The 19,958-nt window shown below is 39.1% G+C and overlaps 2 protein-coding genes across 12 annotated transcripts in view; one reads left to right on the forward strand and one right to left on the reverse strand.

Annotated features, from left to right (window-relative positions):
• The window catches only part of pcnt (pericentrin), a 50,423-nt gene extending 45,613 nt beyond the window's left edge, over positions 1 to 4,810 (reverse strand). For all 5 annotated transcript variants that reach the window (XM_066688578.1, XM_066688580.1, XM_066688577.1 and 2 more), the window contains exons 1-2: positions 4,654 to 4,810; positions 405 to 584 (exon numbers count right to left, since the gene is read on the reverse strand). In XM_066688578.1, the coding sequence (XP_066544675.1) occupies positions 405 to 584; positions 4,654 to 4,701 (228 nt within the window). In that variant the 5' untranslated portion in view covers positions 4,702 to 4,810. The remainder of the gene's footprint in view (positions 1 to 404; positions 585 to 4,653) is intronic.
• Positions 4,811 to 6,023: 1,213 nt separating this feature from the next.
• Positions 6,024 to 18,711, forward strand: c16h21orf58 (chromosome 16 C21orf58 homolog). 7 transcript variants are annotated; one of them, XM_066688150.1, is made up of 9 exons: positions 6,033 to 6,437; positions 11,266 to 11,326; positions 11,812 to 11,885; positions 12,893 to 13,078; positions 13,674 to 13,788; positions 14,552 to 14,712; positions 14,970 to 15,211; positions 17,260 to 17,301; positions 17,479 to 18,711. In XM_066688150.1, the coding sequence occupies exons 1-9, from the start codon at positions 6,381 to 6,383 to the stop codon at positions 17,576 to 17,578; spliced, it is 1,038 nt and encodes a 345-aa protein (XP_066544247.1). In that variant the 5' UTR covers positions 6,033 to 6,380; the 3' UTR covers positions 17,579 to 18,711. The 7 variants fall into 7 exon arrangements, with proteins under 7 accessions (XP_066544252.1, XP_066544247.1, XP_066544248.1 ...); XM_066688151.1 differs by having other exon boundaries at positions 6,035 to 6,437; positions 17,862 to 18,711; XM_066688152.1 differs by having other exon boundaries at positions 6,036 to 6,437; positions 17,255 to 17,301; positions 17,862 to 18,711.
• The last annotated feature ends 1,247 nt before the right edge of the window (positions 18,712 to 19,958 follow it).

A 19,958-nucleotide genomic window follows, 5' to 3' on the forward strand; every position in this document is an offset into this window, starting at 1 on the left:
TTTAAATACAGCATGACTGAATAGATTAAATGCACAGAAAAACATTACATACATAAAGATTTCACTTTTACAATGAAACCTTTCATACTTCTTTGGTACAGCACTTCGAATAAACTCCTTTTGCATGTAAAACTAATACTGAAGCCCAGGTGTCAAGTTTTAAAAAACTTTGATCATGCAAAACATGCAAAGGGGTTATTGGATTTCACAATTATTCTGAGGACAAAGCACATGTGTAGGCTAGCATGAATGCCAAGAATCTAAAAACTGGAACTCAGTACTCATTAACATGTTAATATTAAAGTTGAAATAAAAATAGCTTTGATTAAAATATGCATAAACCCCAAAGCCTGTAGCTTATCAGTACTGTAAAAACACTGTGGATTGAGAAGAGTTTTAGTCACCTCGCTGGCTCTGCTGCTCTCCCTCCTTTGCACACAGTCGGTGGACAGCTCCTCTGTCACTAGTGGGCACTCTTGCGCTGGAAGGTCATCCGAGTGGACAGCCACGCCCTTCCTCTTCGCCGTCTTTTTCGGCGGATGCGTGCCGTCACCTTTTGCTTTTCGCTGTCTGAAATGAGCAAGCTGCGAAGGAAGGTGAAAGAGAGGTAGAGGGAGAGGTATGTGAGGAAAAGGTAGCAGGACCACAGGATCAGCATGTTATCTAGGGAGGAAGGGAGCTCAGTGGTTGTTTAGAGTGGACACAGCACCCGGCCACAGCACACTCCACAGGATGTCCCGTCATGGGCAGAGATGTTTTCCAGATTTGTTTCTAGCATTCCAGCACGCTCAGCACTCAAATCCAGATCTTTTCAGGGTTTCCTTGAACAACTCCAAACTCTGCTGCAAACACTCGACTGTGTCCAGCTGTAAGGCTACAGTACAGTAGCCCGGTTTAATTCCACTGCCCATCTCTCTGCTGCTCCTTAAGCAGCTTAGGGTAGATTAGAGCATTTGAAAGTGAGGAACTTGCGTACAGGGAGCATCTATGATTGTCTCGCAGGCAGACAAATAAGACTTGATTACCTTCCAACAAGAAACTCTATGCCAAGGTTAAAAAGAACAGTGAGTGACAGATACGGGCTTGAATACTACACAATCACAGACATGGAAATATACTGTGTATAATGCATGCAATCCCTCGGATCTGTATTAGATTATTACATTTCTCTATTTTCAATCTCCAGGAAATGCAAAACGACAGCAAGTGTCATTTCAAAAGACTTCTGCAACTACAGACCTGACTGATTTATTACAATGAGTTTCATGGAGGAAGTGAAGTCCAATGAACAAACTAATGCCCCAAATTGCCACAGTGCATTAAATCAGTGTCAAACTATTCAACTATACATGAGGGGGCTGCAATAGTGAACTATTTCCACATCCATGTGCGAACTCTATCTCTAACTCTATCCAACTAATGAGAGCAAAATAAGACCGAAGCAAGTTTAACACTGGAAGAAAAAAGCAAAATAATTTGACTTCGTTTTAACATATTAAACAGATTTTGTTCTAGTTTCCACTAAATGTAGAGAAGAAATCTCAAACATTTCAGTTATCACTTCAGTACTAGGCCAATCCAAACTTATCACACTAAAAAGTGTTTTTAAATTACCCATCAATGCATGGCATGCAGATCCTACAAAAACTTAGAACAAAAATGCCGCTTTCAACTACTAACACATCCAGTGCAATCTGATAAGATTTTGTTGCTACATAGGCAAAGGCTTTAATACTTTGGGTTAAAGCCTAGGCCAGGATTAAGTGGATTTCAGGAAAATCGATGTCACACTAATGGAACAAGCTTTCAGTTTCACATTGACTTTATCTGCTTCATGTTTCTAGGTTTGATCTCGATTTGTTTGCCTCACAGACCATTTTAATTTAAGAAGATTATCCCATTTGGTTTGAACCGTCACCACATCAACAATTATTTCAATGGCCAGACAGCACCACGATAGCATGCAAGCCAAGTCTCAAATTACAGCCAAGTCGGGAGCTGTAAAATGGACTTCGTTTCCAGGAGAAATCGGGTCAAAATCTCTGGACTCAATATAGTGAATGTATGTCACATTTGTGGAAATATACATTTTAAAGCCATACACTCTACAGAATGAGGAGATCTAAGGAAACTCTTCAGCATAATTGAATGAAAAATAAAATTGGGTTATTATAAATTTGACTCGTTTCATTATTGGGGGGGGGGGGGGGCATGCACTTAAGAGGTGTCCAACAGCCATCTCCTGCCCCTACTTGTGTCACCTCAAACTCTACAAGTCTTCTTCCTCACCCTATACTGATCCCTCCATATTTTCATTATCTCTTGCTACTCTGCCTATTGACGATTGTGCTTAGAAAGAGAAATTGGGTTGATAAATTAGAAATTTACATCACAGTTTGAGCCTTCTAGTCAGTAACTCATCAATTAAAAACAACAACAATTATGCACATGACTTCAGTTTCTTGTGGGTTTCAAACATACACAGCTGTGTAACCTAGTTACTAGGATATTCATTTTGAATTGGAGGATCAAACAATTGTGAATGGTTTTCTGCAACCACGAAGGGCCATAAGGTCAACACATTGTGGGGATCAGGTCTCCAGAAGCACTGATGGCCAAGGTTGAGCAATCCAATAATACAATTACGGCATAAAATAAAGTTCTGAGATTCATATGTTGATATTAAATCCTGGTGAATGTGTGCTAATCCAAGCAGCTGTACACATTATCTGCACATTTGTCAGGACTTTCCATTGATATTTCCAGCTGATCCCATAATGGCCCTCTTACACCATCTACAGGATCTGACACACAATGAAACTTTGGCCACACAACAAGGTGATCTCAAATATGGAACAGTTTGAACCTAACAAGAGGCTGCAAATGTGAGAAACATCCTACAATTCAGATTACAATTTTGTTTCTATTATGGTTAATTTAGCAGACTAGTTACAATAGCAGACTACTGGTAACCATGACATATTAAGGGAATGAAAAATTTGACCTAAAAGCAGAAAATAAATTGTTCATACTACTCTCATGTGTATATATATAACCCAATGCACTAACAAAATGAGAATGCAAAACTTTCACATTATAACAGCTGTTCTAGAAGTTAGAATTTCATTCCTAAGCTGTCCTGCTTTCAGCAAATGAAATGCATCCTAATAGAGGCACTTGTTGTCTCATATGCTTTAGGCTTTGCTTCAGACAAGACTGCCTCTGCAGCTCAGCCCTCAACTCTGCATCAGATATGTTACAATGTACTAAATTTAGCCACCACCTGGGAAAATCCAGTCTTACCCAGAGACAGAAGTGTGTCAGATTCCCCAGGAGAAACCATCTATACTTTGTACACCAAGGAACCTTTTCTTCTCTTAAACCCATTCGTTCAAATACGATTGCTGACAGGATTACAAACGACACCGATTTCTATGCAGATTCAGACTGATTGTTCACTCAAGGCGTTTGGACTGAAAGGAAGTCCTGTATCTGGGGAAGTTAGCCGGTTCTTATAATGTCTTACTATTTCAGTGCATGTTATTGAAGTTGTAATACACTATCCAAAAGCAATTTTGCATTTCACTCTAACCAGCTTCTGAATGCTTTCCTTTAAATTATTTTTTTCACTGCACTGGCTACTTAACCTCATCACTCAGACGCATGTAGCTCTATGCATGTGAAGATTTAAAAAACAGACGTGTTAGATAACTTGGTAAGAGTTGGTGGCAGGTTGCCTGCAAGGGAGTTATTTCTATCTTGACTAGCAGCATCCAGTTTGATTCACATTCATGAACGGCAGCTGTAAGGACAGGGACCCGACTGTGCACCCACACACAGGCCAAAGCATGACCCCCACCAGCTGCTGTTTGCAAGAAACAAACCTGCATGGCCAGAGCCAGTCAACACAGAGAACCAAAAATTCAATATAAAGGCAACACTTTTGCTGAAAGACCAAAATGAACTTTGCTTGAAGCTGATAACCTGGTAATGCATTGGGAACTGTAGTAGATTACCTCAGATGTTTCTGTGCCTTTTACAGTGTAAAGGGTGTCAATATTGCAATGTATTCATACATAGAACGATGATGCAAAACTTGCAACTTTTAAATCTTAATGTTAACCCCCCCAAACACTTGCTTAATGGTCTCTGAAACTGTTCTTGAGTTGCAACTAAGTAAAACTGATTTACACTTAGGTGTTTCAATTAGTCATGTCAGTTAATTATAATGTGGGCACATACTAGGCTTAACTTAAGCTAATGACTGAACAAATTAACAATTAAAAAGGGTTTGATTTCAAAACACCAACCGTTTCAAAAGACGTTCGTGATCATTAAGAAATACTGTAGTGTGATCCCAGAATATGCATCATAAATAGCCTAAATTGTTTCTTTATATTATAATATCATACAACGAGGTCTTGCTCCTTCAAACTGCGAATTTAGGAAATCCATCAGCACCGATTTCAAATACATGACTGCATTCAACTTAAATGCATCAATTCCCTCAGTTCCTCCAAGAACAACAGGACATGTACGCGTGTGTTTTTTTCCCCAAATACAAATGAACAGCTATCCCATCTGCTTAATCAATAACAAACTCCCTTAGATTTATGCAAACTTATCAAAGGTTTTTTGTACTAAAACAGATACCTTAGCTCTGCCGGCATCTAGTTTCTTCTGTCGCTCTTCTGGGTCCATCTTAAAAACAAAACATACAAAATAAACGTGTATTCTGGCACTATTGTGTTCCGGACAAATCTTTCTTTTCAATTGTCCACTTGAGACAAGAAACTCTTCCGAATAACTGTCAGTAACAATTTCAACATGGCCGCCCAACCCTGTTAGCTCCGCCCTTATCGAATTGCCCCCAGTAGAGCAACCAATCAAATCACAACATGTCCATTTCTTAGCCAATCAAATAAGCCATCCGGGTTCTTTTTACCTGCGCAGTCGGGAAAATATTTTTCGGTCTATCCTGAGTGTGACTGATATGAAATGGGCCAATAAACAACTAGCACTGGAGGACTGAACTTTGCGAGGCTCTGACTGACAGGCGTTTGAGCCTATCAGAGAGAAGCTTTGAGAAATCCAGGAAAGAATGAGTATAACTGCCTCACTTTGTTTTCAAAAGCATGCTTGCATGCTGAGTGGCTGGTTTTTTTTGTTGGACTAATTTAGTAAAGGCATTACCGCCCTTTTGCATACTTTAACCAATCGTCATATGTTAAGCGTCGCCCCGGGGAAATGAAGTTAATCAGTTAAAAAAAAACGATGTAAATGTACTTTTCATAACCGCCATGAATATTTATGGTATATGTGCGGTTATGAAACAGCACGTTTATTACCTGTGCAATTAGCCGCCTTAGGTACCGCCACCAGGAAAGTGCTTGTAAGATACACTTACCATTATTCATAGCCTATTTCCTTATGTTTTTAAATCGAAATGTGTTCCCTGCCTGTTGTAAACTGAAGGTTTCCAAGTTTGGTTTAGATTTGGTCTAGACCCCAGTGCAGTGGTGAGCAAAATTAATTAATCAGTGCAGCTGTCAAATAACTGCCTGGGTCACATTACCCCTTTTGCCACAATTACAAGCTACAGATGCTATATTTCAATTAAAAAAAGCAATATAATGCTGTAAGTACATATCATCCATGTATTAAGGGTTTATCACATTGATACAAAACAAGCATTTGTCAAAAATATACTACTTACATTATTTTTTATATTATTTTTGGGAATGGGGGGTCTGGTCATGGGCCGCATGTGGATGCACACCCTAGATGGGGTTTTACCGGAAATATACTCTGATTTAATATTTTTTTCATTGCCGTACACAGCAGAACAAACCTCTAATACATCATATATACTACAGTGACGATAACACCCACAAAAGACTTTTGAGTGGAATCACGTTTTGGATGTACAGTGTTTCAACGAGGTGTGCAAAGTGTGTTTTCTTATTTACATTGCATAGTTGCGCTTGCCTGGAGATGGAGTTGTTTGGTGGGCCAATTGAGCCTTAGCAACCAGGAAGCAGGGCAGGACAGACTGAAGCACTCAGTGTCTAGCAACCATATGAAAGACAAGGGCTTGGCATGGAGATATAGAAGGAAACACTGGAAAATACACAAGCCACAATACATAATACACTGATAAGGAGAAACCGGGTCCCGGGATTATTTGGAAGTTGTGTGCAGGATATGTTTTGGTGGGACTTTGGAGGTGTACATGCTTCTAGATTTAGTATACATTGTGTAAACATTTAATCAGTGCGAGAAGAAATACAATTAACAGGCCAAGGAACCTGAGGGGCTTCAGAAGACCTTTGACAAGACCTGACTAGCTTTGGTAAGCAGTGCTTGGTCATCCCCTCACCATGACGGACTCTATGGTGGAACAAATGACCAGGCTGAAGCTCAGGCTTTTAGAAAAGGTAAGCGTTTCTGTGTCTTTAATACTGTACACTGCAGAATGTATCTAGTTACAGAATACCAGCCTTCCAACTGATACACATTTTTATATACACATTTTTGTACAAATTATGCAACGAACATGGTCAGAATTTCAATTGACTGCTAAATGTTGTGTGTCATGATTGCTGGGAGTCATGGCATTTTTTCCACTGTCCTGTCCTGTTTGTATGTAACTACCTTCCCAATTGGAACATTATCAGGTGTATTATTAATTTATGAGGGCCTCCTGGTCATTGATTATTTGTTGTGTCATCAAATACATTTTATATTGTGTTTGGTCTGTAGTGTGACTTACCTTTGGTCAAAAGGAGAATGACCTTACAAAGAATTTTGGTAAATCTGGTTATTGGTATTAAATAAGTATATGATGTTTCAATTTAAATGTTTGTACTATTATTACTATTATTTATTTGTTTAAATATATAAAGCGCTGTCATGTAGAACTGATTTTCGTCAAGTTGGCATTAAACTGGTATTTTCAACCATGGATCAGAGGGCTGAGATAACCAGATTGACATACAGAAAGAAATAGATGTCTCCCCTATTGCCATTCTCATCTACCAAAACCTCCTAATTAAAAATGAGACTCAACACTGTAAGTAACTGGGAAAAACAAGAATTAAGGATCGTGGTTGTATTTATTACATTTTCAGCAGAAGTGCCTGGAGCATTGGATTTCCTTCTCTTTCTATTTCATCTTCTGTAGCATCATGAAGCTCTGATTTGATTTTCACATGGCTATCACAAGAATAGTAAAAAAAAAAAAAAACATCTGCTCCTATACAGACAGAACATTTTGGTCAATGAGCTAATAGATTACCTTTGAATTATTTTCGAAAGCTTTTTAATGTGAAATTCTTGTAAACTTCTACGCACATTCTACACTTAAAGATGATGAAAGCTTTTAGATCAAAAGTTCAAGAACACATTTGTTTGTACATGTACAGTGGGGGAAAAAAGTATTTGATCCCCTGCTGATTTTGTACGTTTGCCCACTGACAAAGAAATGATCAGTCTATAATTTTAATGGTAGGTGTATTTTAACAGTGAGAGACAGAATAACAGCAAAAAAATTCAGAAAAACGCATTTCAAAAAAGTTATACATTGATTTGCATGTTAATGAGGTAAATAAGTATTTGATCCCCTATCAATCAGCAAGATTTCTGGCTCCCAGGTGTCTTTTATACAGGTAACAATCTGAGATTAGGAGCACTCTCTTAAAGGGAGAGCTCCTAATCTCAGCTCGTTACCTGTATAAAAGACACCTGTCCACAGAAGCAATCAATCAATCAGATTCCAAACTCTCCACCATGGCCAAGACCAAAGAGCTGTCCAAGGATGTCAGGGACAAGATTGTAGACCTACACAAGGCTGGAATGGGCTACAAGACCATCGCCAAGCAGCTTGGTGATAAGGTGACAACAGTTGGTGCGATTATTCACAAATGGAAGAAACACAAAATAACTGTCAGTCTCCCTCGGTCTGGGTTTCCATGCAAGATCTCACCTCGTGGAGTTTCAATGATCATGAGAACGGTGAGGAATCAGCCCAGAACTACACGGGAAGATCTTGTTAATGATCTCAAGGCAGCTGGGACCATAGTCACCAAGAAAATAATTGGTAACACACTATGCCTTGAAGGACTGAAATCCTGCAGCGCCCGCAAGGCCCCCCTGCTCAAGAAAGCACATGTACAGGCCCGTCTGAAGTTTGCCAACATCTGAATGATTCAGAGGAGAACTAGGTGAAAGTGTTGTGGTCAGATGAGACCAAAATCGAGCTCTTTGGCATCAACTCAACTCGCCGTGTTTGGAGGAGGAGAAATGACCCCAAGAACACCATCCCCACCGTCAAATATGGAGGTGGAAACATTATGCTTTGGGGGTGTTTTTCTGCTAAGGGGACAGGACAACTGCACCGCATCAAAGGGACGATGGACGGGGCCATGTACCGTCAAATCTTGGGTGAGAACCTCCTTCCCTCAGCCAGGGTATTGAAAATGGGTCGTGAATGGGTATTCCAGCATGACAATGACCCAAAACACACAGCCAAGGCAACAAAGGAGTGGCTCAAGAAGAAGCACATTAAGGTCCTGGAGTGGCCTAGCCAGTCTCCAGACCTTAATCCCATAGAAAATCTGTGGAGGGAGCTGAAGGTTCGAGTTGCCAAACGTCGGCCTCGAAACCTTAATGACTTGGAGAAGATCTGCAAAGAGGAGTGGGACAAAATCCCTCCTGAGATGTGTGCAAACCTGGTGGCCAACGACAAGAAACGTCTGACCTGTGATTGCCAACAAGGGTTTTGCCACCAAGTACTAAGTTGAAGGGATCAAATACTTCTTTCCCCCACTGTATATAACTGAAGCAACCAACACAAAAGCTGTTTAAATTACATAATAAGCAGATACAAATCTTCCAGTTATTAGATAACAGATACTAGTTGTGTAGAATTTGTGCTCTAAAATAACTATTTTAATTAAAACGTTTTTTTTATTTTTTATTTTAGAACAACTTAATTTAGGTTTTGTGAAGTCACAGTGTTGTATTTTTCAAATGTGATTAAAATAGTAATAATAATAATAATAATAATAATAATAATAATAATAATAATAATAATAATAATAATAATAATAATAATAATTGTTTCTGCTGCTAGTGAGCAGTAGCATTGTCATATTCCCAGAGGTCCAGCTGTTTAAGTAAATCATATTTATTTCACAAAGTGGTTCACACATTGCATTTCAAATCCGTATTACGCTTTCTCGAAATGCATTAATTGAACAAAATGCTATTTTAATTTGTTACAATAAGCTAGCGTGCTTATGTTCTGTTAAAAAAAAGTAACAACACGGTGCAGAACATTTACATATATTTCACAAGGGTTTTAACTAACATAACAGGTTTTGATGTTAATGGAAATGCAGGGTGTATTATATAATGGCAGAGCTTGTAATATATTCAGATACATGCCAGTTCCAATCTCTGGTTACAGGGAAAGAATCTGAGGGATTTGCCAAGGAATAACATACAATCTTTGGCTACCAAATTGGGCAGTCTTTTAGCCGGTAAAATATCAGAAATATACATTTTTGTATATACATGTTATGTTATATGCAGTGGATGCCACTCTATATGTATATACTGTCTATATTTCAACTAGATATGCCAAGATAATACCTTCCAATGTTACTTTTGCCTTTCACACTGGAGCTTAATTTTTTTCCTGGTTTATTAGGTCTGCAATATATACCATTCACTTTTTTGTTTTCACCTTGAATTGTAATTCTCAAAGGTCAATCGATTTATTTTTATGTAGGTATGTATTTATTTATTTATTTTACACATGTATTTTTATCAGTTTTTTGTTGTAAGGTAATGTTCATATGGAAGTGAAACAGGTGTTTAAAAACATATCTGTGTTACTCAACTCTCATGGCAACTGGTATCTCCCATGTGTTGAGGATTATGTTATTGCAGGCAATCCGGTATGTATAAATTCACAGTCCACACCCTCTTCATCTCCAGAGGATGGAGTGTACTTTGTTAATGGTTAAATTGAAATGCAACATCTCACATATTTGTTTGCTCTCCATGGAGCTTCCTAGTTTTCAAACATTTTATTACCCTTTCTTTCTGATTACAGAATATGAGCTATTGATTTTTAGATTTTAACATACTAATGCTTGCTCTTGCTGGCATTATATAATCTTGGGCCTTGATGTATGTAGCTAATATATTTTATAAATTATCAATCAAGCTCAACCTCCAGAGATAATATACTTGAAAGGTTAGATGTTCATATGAAGGAATTCTCGAACTGAAGATTGTCTAAGGGGAATAAACGGCCTTTGAAATCATATCATAAACATTATTGACATAGGTTTTTAGTCACTTTTTAAGTTAATTTTATAACAAGGTGACAGTTTCAGAGGACTGATGTGACAACCAAGGATGGTGTGAGAGAAAGGTGTTTGAAAACTGTGACAAGGAATTCCTTGTGAAGCTTGGAGGTGCAATCTTGTCTGAGGTGGATGTGCATTTTCCAATCAAATTGCATTCATTCATCCTGAGCCAGCATATCTTCAACCGGATCAAGGCCCATTGGAGAGAGTGGCTTTACAAAGCAACAATCTCTGCCGTCACTATCAGCCAGCACAGTAATCCATTTTGTTTGCTTTTCAAATATTTAGAGTAGCGCAGAAGACCCAAGCTACAAGTCCAGTTGCCGTGGCAGGGCTATGCTCATATGCTAAATTATGAGATTCCCTGCACAGTGTCATTTCAACAGCTAAATGCACTGCCTGGACTGGCCTTCTCCAATCCCCCATCAACATTTAAATAGATTTCTGTCAAACATTTTGTATCCATAGGACCATTTTCTGCAGCTGTAGCCAACTATAAATTGATCACCATTACTTGCAATCTTTAATCTGGTAAAATATCCTGAATATTAACCTTTGTACACACTTTATGCTACACACAGTGCATGCCACTGTTTATGAACTGCATATATTGAAACTAGATATGCCAAGATTATACCTTCTAATGTAACCCTTTGCCTTTCAAACCTCCACTGGTGATTTATGTTTTTATCCTGGTTCATTAAGTCCCTTATATACTACAAGTTATTCTTCACAGAGACTGAACAAGCTGGGGATCGGCTGCTGATAATTGCACTTTGGTTCACAGAGCTCATTTAGCTGACTTTTGCCCAGATTTGTGTTCCCATATATGGTCAGATGCAGCCTGAAAGTCTCTCCTAACATGTCCATGTTGTCCCTTCCTCAGAGACTGGAGAATGAACGTGATCATCTGGATGAAAGATCGGAAACAGCCTTCTCCACAGCAAGTAAGGACTCGCATTGCCTGTCCTGGTCTGAAGTATAGGAGAGAGATTGTATTATTTATGTCCAGAATTGGAATAATTATGTCCTAATACTTCTCAGCTACAAATGTTGAACTTTGGTGCCCTCAGGTGGTCTGTGATAGAATTGTTGTTTCAGGCAACAAAATCTGCACATTGAAGCAGAGTAATGGTGCTTAAGGCGAAGTATAGAATAGAAAATGGAAAAAGCTATTATGGCTCTAGAATGTCCCACTGTAACCCACAAACAGTAGATCCATCAGAAGAACTAGCACCTATTGAAACTAATGGACAACAGGGAAGACCAGTTTTGGGTGTCTAATTTAAGCTTTTTTATAAAATGGTATTTATTTTATATAACAGTCTGTATGAGGTAAATGTAGGGACAGTGAGACGTCAGATGTGTGGGCTGTTTTCGCGTGTGGCAGGGTGTCTGTCTCCTCACTGTGCTGCACACTGTGTTTGGGCAGGGAGCGTTGATGGCCACGAGGACGCACTGCACAATGCTCTGAGGCGAAAGAAGGACCTACTGCAAAAATTGAGGGTAACATTCAGAGCTGTGTTTGAGTTTGGCATCCCTATCCATGCCACCACAGGTGACCATCACCAGCACTTCTAGAGTCAAGGGATCAAATTAGGAAGCTAAATGTTTCCACCACCTCTAAGTAACTCCGTGCTCCTCTTCAAAAGTGTGTTATACAAACAATTTCTTCAAATGTTCCTAGAGAAACTGTCATGGTAACAACATTACTTAATCATTATTAAGAGCATTCTAGCCATGTTTTAAACTCATGATGAACTTTGACCACTGTAATTAATTCATTATGGCCATGCTTGACTGGCCTAACAATGAATGGGGTCATTTTTTCGCCCTCTGAATAAGTTTGTAAACAGCTAGCTGATGCTGGTGGCTCTGACAAATGAGGTTATGTTACAGTTAACTGATTTTTAATATGTGGTTACTTGTGCGATGTTAAACACAGCTAATTGTACCAGCTATCTTGAATTAACACGTAGGACTGAAAAGCATTCATGTTTAAGCTGCTTGACAAAGCAGTTAAAGGCAGGAGTTTCATACCTATTATTCCTTAGCAACCTACCGTACACAGATGCACGATAGCATGTCAGAATCTCAGAACCTCCTCCCTGGTGCCGACAAGTAAGTCTTTTGCTGGAAGAAACTGAAAAAGTATAAGCTTTTTGTGTTTGGTATTTTTTTTGTATTTTTAAACATTAATCATGGTTATGTTATGCTATATAATTATACTTGTCTGATGAATGTTCTCAGCCTGATTGCAATTACAAAATGAAACCCATGTTCAAGAAACAGTGAGAAGGTTCAGGAACTGGTGTACGTTTTTTTTGTTTTCCTTTTAATTGTGTGTTTCAAATGCAATGACAAATCGATTACAAATGTATTCATTTTTATAGAGACAATTTCTGTTCAAGTCCTTTTTAGATGTAAATGTGTGTGACATACTATACGTTTGTGTTTTGTAGCAATGACACCTTCCACTCGCCACTAGATTTTGACTTCTTGTGTTGCTACAGGAACAGCACATGCTTGAGGAGCTGAACCGGCCTCACACCTGGGGAGGGACACGGCGAAGGTACAGACAAGACGACGGTCCTTGGCAGCAGCCCATGCACATCTACCAGCCGCCTCCCCAACCACCGCCACCGCCCCCGCCCCCGCCCCCACTGCAGCCCCAGCCGCCACGCATCATCCAGCAGATGGTAGTGGCTTGTTCTCTTTAGCTCTCTCTTTCTAAATGGCTTATGTTTAATAAGGAGTTATAATCAGAACTATTTAAGAGACAGGTGAAATAATTCTACTTTGTAACCATTAATAACAATGTTGTAGAGCAACAATACACAGCTCTCGTTCAAACAACCAGAAAGCAGTAATCAATACATCCACAGACCAGAAATAGAATAAGATCGATTGTGTTGACTATAAGAGCAATCCATCCCTTTATTTAGCAGGTTTAACACGAGCACTAGGATGTGAATTCAGGTGAAACTAATGGGGCTTAAATTGCATTCTATGATCTTAATTAATTTGATGTTGAATATGAATGTACAGGTTACAATTTACATCACAATGAGGACAAATTGTTTTTGTAACATTTTACTGTTGTTTCTGCAAGAAGTGTCATCTAACTGGCTTTGCAGCTCGGGTTGGAAAATCGTGTCCTGTACAGTTCATGACATGATTAGTTCTCCAAATTGTGTTTTACAAACAAATCAGACACTTGCAGTTTGGCAACCATTCACAGTGTGTAAAGTGTGTTTGTTCAAGTGTTCAGCTTCCACATCTGTCCCTCACCAGGTGCCTCAGCAGCCTGCAACAATCATCCAACAGCTGCCACAGCAACATCCACTCATCACACAGATCTCGCCCCCACAGGCTTCTCCACCAGTCAAATCTGGAAGCATCAAAGAAGGTGGGTCCTAGTCTTTTTTAAAGGGGCAACAACAATGGTCCTGTATACCCGGTACAGTCAGTGAAGCTCTGTAAAATGTTACATTATATGATATCTTAAGTAACATACCTGTGATTGTTCTATCCTCAATGAACACCCTGACTTTTTATGATTATTTTAAAGTAAATAGTAAATATAACTCAGTAAGTTTTACAAGAATTCTTCTGTCATGCAGTTTTCCAGGATGTGGGGGTGTGGCCCAATGTTCCCCACTCAAAAGTGCTGTGGCTTCTCTGTCCCTTGTGACATGAGTGGCATCATTGACATGATTAACCGTGGAGTACCAGTTCAGTGATATACCAAAGCACTTTGTGTTTGTTTTTGTTTGCTTTTAATTTATTGTTCCTCTGGAAGGTGTCAACGTAAGGCGTAAGGCATTTAACAACACACCTAGAATAAAAAGACAATTTTAATACCTGTCAGATGGACTTGGCTTTACTATATAACATTTTAACATTATAACATACTATATAACATTCATTGTTAACTATGATAAAAAATATAACAACCATGTGTGACTTCTGCTGCTTTCTCTTTAAACATGAGTTACCCACTTATTTTGTTATTGTGGGACTATGGGATTTAAAAATAAGTAAATATAAATGAAGTGATTTCCCTTTTCAAAATCTGCACTGGGAACAGTTTACCAGCTTTTGAACTGCTGCCTGGAGAGTGCAGTGGTCTTTATGGTCTGCCCTGTCCCTTGTGTTGTTGTGTTGCTCAGACATGGTAGAGCTGATGCTGATGCAGAATGCCCAGATGCACCAGATCATCATGCACAATATGATGCTGAAGGCCATTCCTCCCATGGCCTTCTCTCCTGCTGGAGGTGCTGGAAGCCCTGCAACTGCTCCTGCTCCCCAATACCAATCTCAGCCTAGACAGGTTAGTCATCCCAACACAACTGTCCTCAGCCACACTGGAAGTAGGTAACCTTGGAAGATGGTAATTCCCAAGAAAATGTTACCAGCACACATGAACGAAATGTGAATCACCAAGGTTATGTGGTTTTCAGCGATAACCACAAGAAAGGTCTGCTCTTATCCAGGGCTGACACAAGTGTTCCTTATTAAGGCAAACCATTATTTACATATGTCATTCATGTCATTAATATCTCCTCTCATGTTGTTGAAATGTTCTAGGACAGTCATTTGGGCGCTCCTATCATCCTGAAGTCAGATAGACCCCATGGAAGTTCGGTGCATCACCACCATCACTACACCCCTCCTGCCATGCAAGGTTCTTCTTTTCCTGGACAACTCCCTCCCATTGGCTACTCCTCATGGCCGCAGATGATGTCCTCTAATCCGATTGGACAAGGTGGTGGCTACCAGCCTACAGTGCATCACATGACTGGCCCCACCACACTCCCTGCCCTAAATGCGTAAGAATCACCTCAGCACCAGGGAGGTACACAAGGCAGGGACGGATAAAAAGTGTTGCAGGGTCACACATCACACAATCTGCTTCCAAGCCTTTGGTGTTGCCAGGTTTCTTCCTCACAACACTTTATTACAAACCATGCATTATCTTCTTTTGCCCTGGTCACTGTTGATAAAAGCAAGTCAATGACTATCAAGAGTCAATCACTCATAAAACATTTACTTGGACATGCAATACGTCATAAAATCACTTGAAACGTGGGGAACATGGAGTAAATAAATATCAGAAACAGTATAATAATGTAGTTTTTAGAATCGGAATCACAGATATGATGGATTTTACCTTGAATTGATCATACAGTGCATCCGGAAAGTATTCACAGCGCTTCACTTTTTCCACATTTTGTTATGTTACAGCCTTATTCCAAAATGGATTAAATTAATTATTTTCCTCAAAATTCTACAAACAATACCCCATAATGACAACGTGAAAGAAGTTTCTTTGAAATCTTTGCAAATTTATTAAAAATAAAAACAAAACAAAAAACACGTATACATAAGTATTCACAGCCTTTGCTCAATACTTTGTTGAAGCACCTTTAGCACCAATTACAGCCTCAAGTCTTTTTGAGTATGATGCTACAAGCTTGGCACACCTATTTTTGGGCAGTTTCTCACAATCTTCTTTGCAGGACCTTTCAAGCTCCATCAGGTTGGATGGGGAGCATCGGTGCACAGCCATTTTCAGATCTCTCCAGAGATGTTCAAATTGGGTTCAAGTCTGGGCTCTGGCTGGGCCACTCAAGGACATTCACCGAGTTGTCCTGTAGCCACTCCTTTGTGGTTATCTTGGCTGTGTGCTTAGGGTTGTTGTCCTGTTGGAAGATGAACCTTCACCCCAGTCTGAGGTCCAGAGCGCTCTGGAGCAGGTTTTCATCAAGGATGTCTCTGTACATCTCTGTACATCTTTCCCTCGATCCTGACTAGTCTCCCAGTTCCTGCCACTGAAAAACATCCCCACAGCATGATACTGCCACCACCATGCTTCACTATAGGGATGGTATTGGCCAGGTGATGAGCGGTGCCTGGTTTCCTCCAGATACGAGTTCAATCTTTGTTTCACCAGACCAGATAATTTTGTTTCTCATGGTCTGAGAGTCCTTCAGATGCCTTTGGGCAAACTCCAAGCAGGCCGTCATGTGCCTTTTACTGAGGAGTGGCTTCCGTCTGGCCACTCTACCATACAGGCCTGATTGGTGGAGTGCTGCAGAGATGGTTGTTCTTCTGGATGGTTCTCCTCTCTCCACAGAGACACGCTGGAGCTCTATCAGAGTGACCATCGGGTTCTTGGTCACCTCTCGGACTAAGGCCCTTCTCCCCCGATCGCTCAGTTGGGCCGGGTGGCCAGCTCTAGGAAGAGTCCTGATGGTTCCAAACTTCTTCCATTTACGGATGATGGAGGCCACTGTGCTCATTGGGACCTTCAATGCTGCAGAATTTTTTCTGTACCCTTCCCCAGATCTGTGCCTCAATACAATCCTGTCTCAGTGGTCTACAGACAATTCTTTGGACTTCATGGCTTGGTTTGTGCTTTGACATGCACTGTTAACTGTGGGACCTTATATAAACAGGTGTGTGCCTTTCCAAATCATGTCCAATCAACTGAATTTACCACAGGTGGACTCCAATCAAGTTGTAGAAACATCTCAAGGATGATCAGTGGAAACAGGATGCACCTGAGCTCAATTTTGAGTGTCATGGCAAAGGTTGTGAATACTTATGTATTTGTTTTTTATTTTTAATAAATTTGCAAAGATTTCAAACAAACTTTTTTCATGTTGTCATTATGGGGTATTGTTTGTAGAATTTTGAGGAAAATAATGAATTGAAACCATTTTGGAATAAGGCTGTAACATAACAAAATGTTGGAAAAAGTGAAGCACTGTGAATACTTTCCGGATGCACTGTATAATAAAAAAACATTACTGCAATAAAAACATAACTGAATTTTTGTCTTCTTCTTTGCTCTTTGTTCTGTTTTTAAGGGTAGGAATGGATGGCTTCCACAGCAGAGTCCCACTGGGTCTTTGAGGTAAGAGGGTTTTAAAAAAGAAAATGACCCCAAATTATATATAGCTGTTGTTTTAGTTAGCATCCTTTTTATGCAGGATGGCCTTCCAGGATGTCTGATGGCCATTTGTCAAATCGATACACTAACACCACTTCATCACTGTGGCATTTTCTCCTCCTCCAACTTAATTCATTTCAGTTGTGGCACCTATACATGGTACTGTGTCTTATCACTGTGGGATGCGTCTGAATTGGCAGATTCATCTTTCATACATCAGAACTTCAGAAGAGTGAAATGAAACCACTGGAACACCTAGTGTCTTCCTCAACAGTTCCATTGTTTCCCATTATTTCACATGATGGGGGCAAAACTATGGACAATGTCTGCAACTATTCTCCTCCAACCTCTTGAGAGGAATTAATAAAATGATCCCTTCTGCAGTGGAGTGTCAGTGGGAGGTGTATATATTTTTTAAATGTGACGGCAACATTTTCTCAAATTAAACTCTTAACTGTGGCACAGGTTTAAATGAAGCTGACTTGTAAATATTGTTAAAAACCCTGTCCATATTGTTGCGACAGGTCATTCAGGTAACTGTACGTCCACAAGGATCTGATCAGGTCTGAGGAGCATTGCTGCAATGGAGGGAGGGGGCTGCTGTCCACTACAGTTTCTTCTTTCCTGTTCAAGGCTAGAGAGGAGCATCTCAGCATGTAAAATGATTGTTCATATTAAACTTAGAAAAATAATACAGATCTTTACCAATGCTTTATTTTACAACAGTTACAATCAGTAATGATGCAGGTGGGAAAATCCACATTTATTTTTAATTCCAAATAGTAATACTTTCTAAGGAGGGGAATTGAAGGTCAATCATTTTAGTCAGAATAAAAATGTAAAGTTGTATCTCATATGTCCCTTTATAAGTCAAGTGTAAAACTATATGTACAGGTGCATCTACAGTACAACATTTGTTTAATGATAAATAAACCATCAGAAACTGAATGTTCATCTCCTTTTAAAAGACCACACTGAAACTGCACTGTGACCTGCACATGAAGCAGTCATGCTAAGAGAGAAGTAACATATTTGTTATTAAACCTGACTTAAATTCAGTGCTTGCAGTTTCAATATTTAAAATAAAACACAAATCCAATCCCATGGTTTTAAAAACATGGCACCAGAAGAATTCCTCAGGAAATCCTGCAGTATGACCTGTATGTATTTTGTTTTCTGCTGTTAATTGTTAAACATCATAAAGTAGCAACTTATTGTATAGATAACTGTACATTTCTAGCCACATAGCATAGACACATAGCAAATCAAATTGTACACTTATTTGTATTAATTGAAAACATTTTTTTAAATGTATTTATAATCTGCTTTGAATGTGAAAACTTGAATATTTATATATAAACAATATGCAGCCACTCCAAGCTGTTGTTTCATGTTTTATTCATTTTGTTTCTTTAGTTCAGTGACCCTACTTTTCAGAAGGTGTATAAGGTGAAAGTAAATCCACAGTGATATATGTACTTAAATAAAGTGCCCGTGGTTCATATGAACAACACACATTAAATGTCATTCACTTTGCATTGTATTTTTGAAAAGCTCTCTGATCCAAAGCCGGTGAGATAAATTGCTTAAATACAAACATGCAGAAACAGAACTCTAACAAATGTCAATACATTATAGTATATGTTTCTGGCTCATTCTTTTTCTAAGAAATTCCATATTTTTGTCAATTTTAGGACACTAGAGGAAGTAAACATTACAAAGCTGCAGTCACACTGAAAAACAGAGGTAGATTTCATATTGTTCTAAACAAAACCTTTTTTATATTTGTTGGTTGACTTGTTGGTCTACATCTATTAAGAATGGTTTAAATAAATAATGACTACAGACCAATCAGTCCCACCTGAATTACTTGTAAAATTTTGGAAACACATAATAGACAGAAAATAGATTACTAATTGATAAGAGTTTTTTGAACATGCAACTGCAGCTGTAGATCACGTGAAAGCATGAAGCTTTTGACAAGGTTCTGCACCAAAGACTGATCCGAAAATTGGAAGCTGTAGGCATTCAGGGTAATGTAAGTAGATGGATTATGAACTGGTTGATGTATAGGAAACAGAGGGTGTCGATTAGAGGAATTGCTTCTAACTGTAGTGAGGTTGTTAGTGGAGTTCCACAGGGATCAGTACTAGAGCCTTTGCTTCTTCTAATCTATATTAATGATCTGGACTCTGGGATAGTTAGCAAACTTGTCAAATTTGCTGATGATACTAAAATAGGTGACTCAGCAGATACAATCTTGGCAGCACAGGTTATTCAAAGGGACTTAATATTCAGTTGTGGGCCGACACCTGGCAGATTAAATTCAATGTGCAAGGTATTACATGCAGGTAAAAAAAAAATCCACTATAATTACACTATGGGAGGAATAGAACTGGATGAAGTAACGCATGAGAAAGACCTAGGAGTCTATGTGGACTCCTCACTTTCTCCATCCAAACAGTGTGGGGAAGCAATAAAAAAGGCAAACAAAATGTTAAGGTATATTGTCAAAAGTGTAGAATTGAGATCAAGGGCAGTAATTTTCAGACTGTACAATGCTATAGTTAGAGCTCATCTGGATACTGTGTACAGTTCTGGGCATTTTACATTGTTTAATT

This window comes from Amia ocellicauda, chromosome 16 (genome assembly GCF_036373705.1).
Source record: "Amia ocellicauda isolate fAmiCal2 chromosome 16, fAmiCal2.hap1, whole genome shotgun sequence".
NCBI classification, from domain to species: domain Eukaryota; kingdom Metazoa; phylum Chordata; class Actinopteri; order Amiiformes; family Amiidae; genus Amia; species Amia ocellicauda.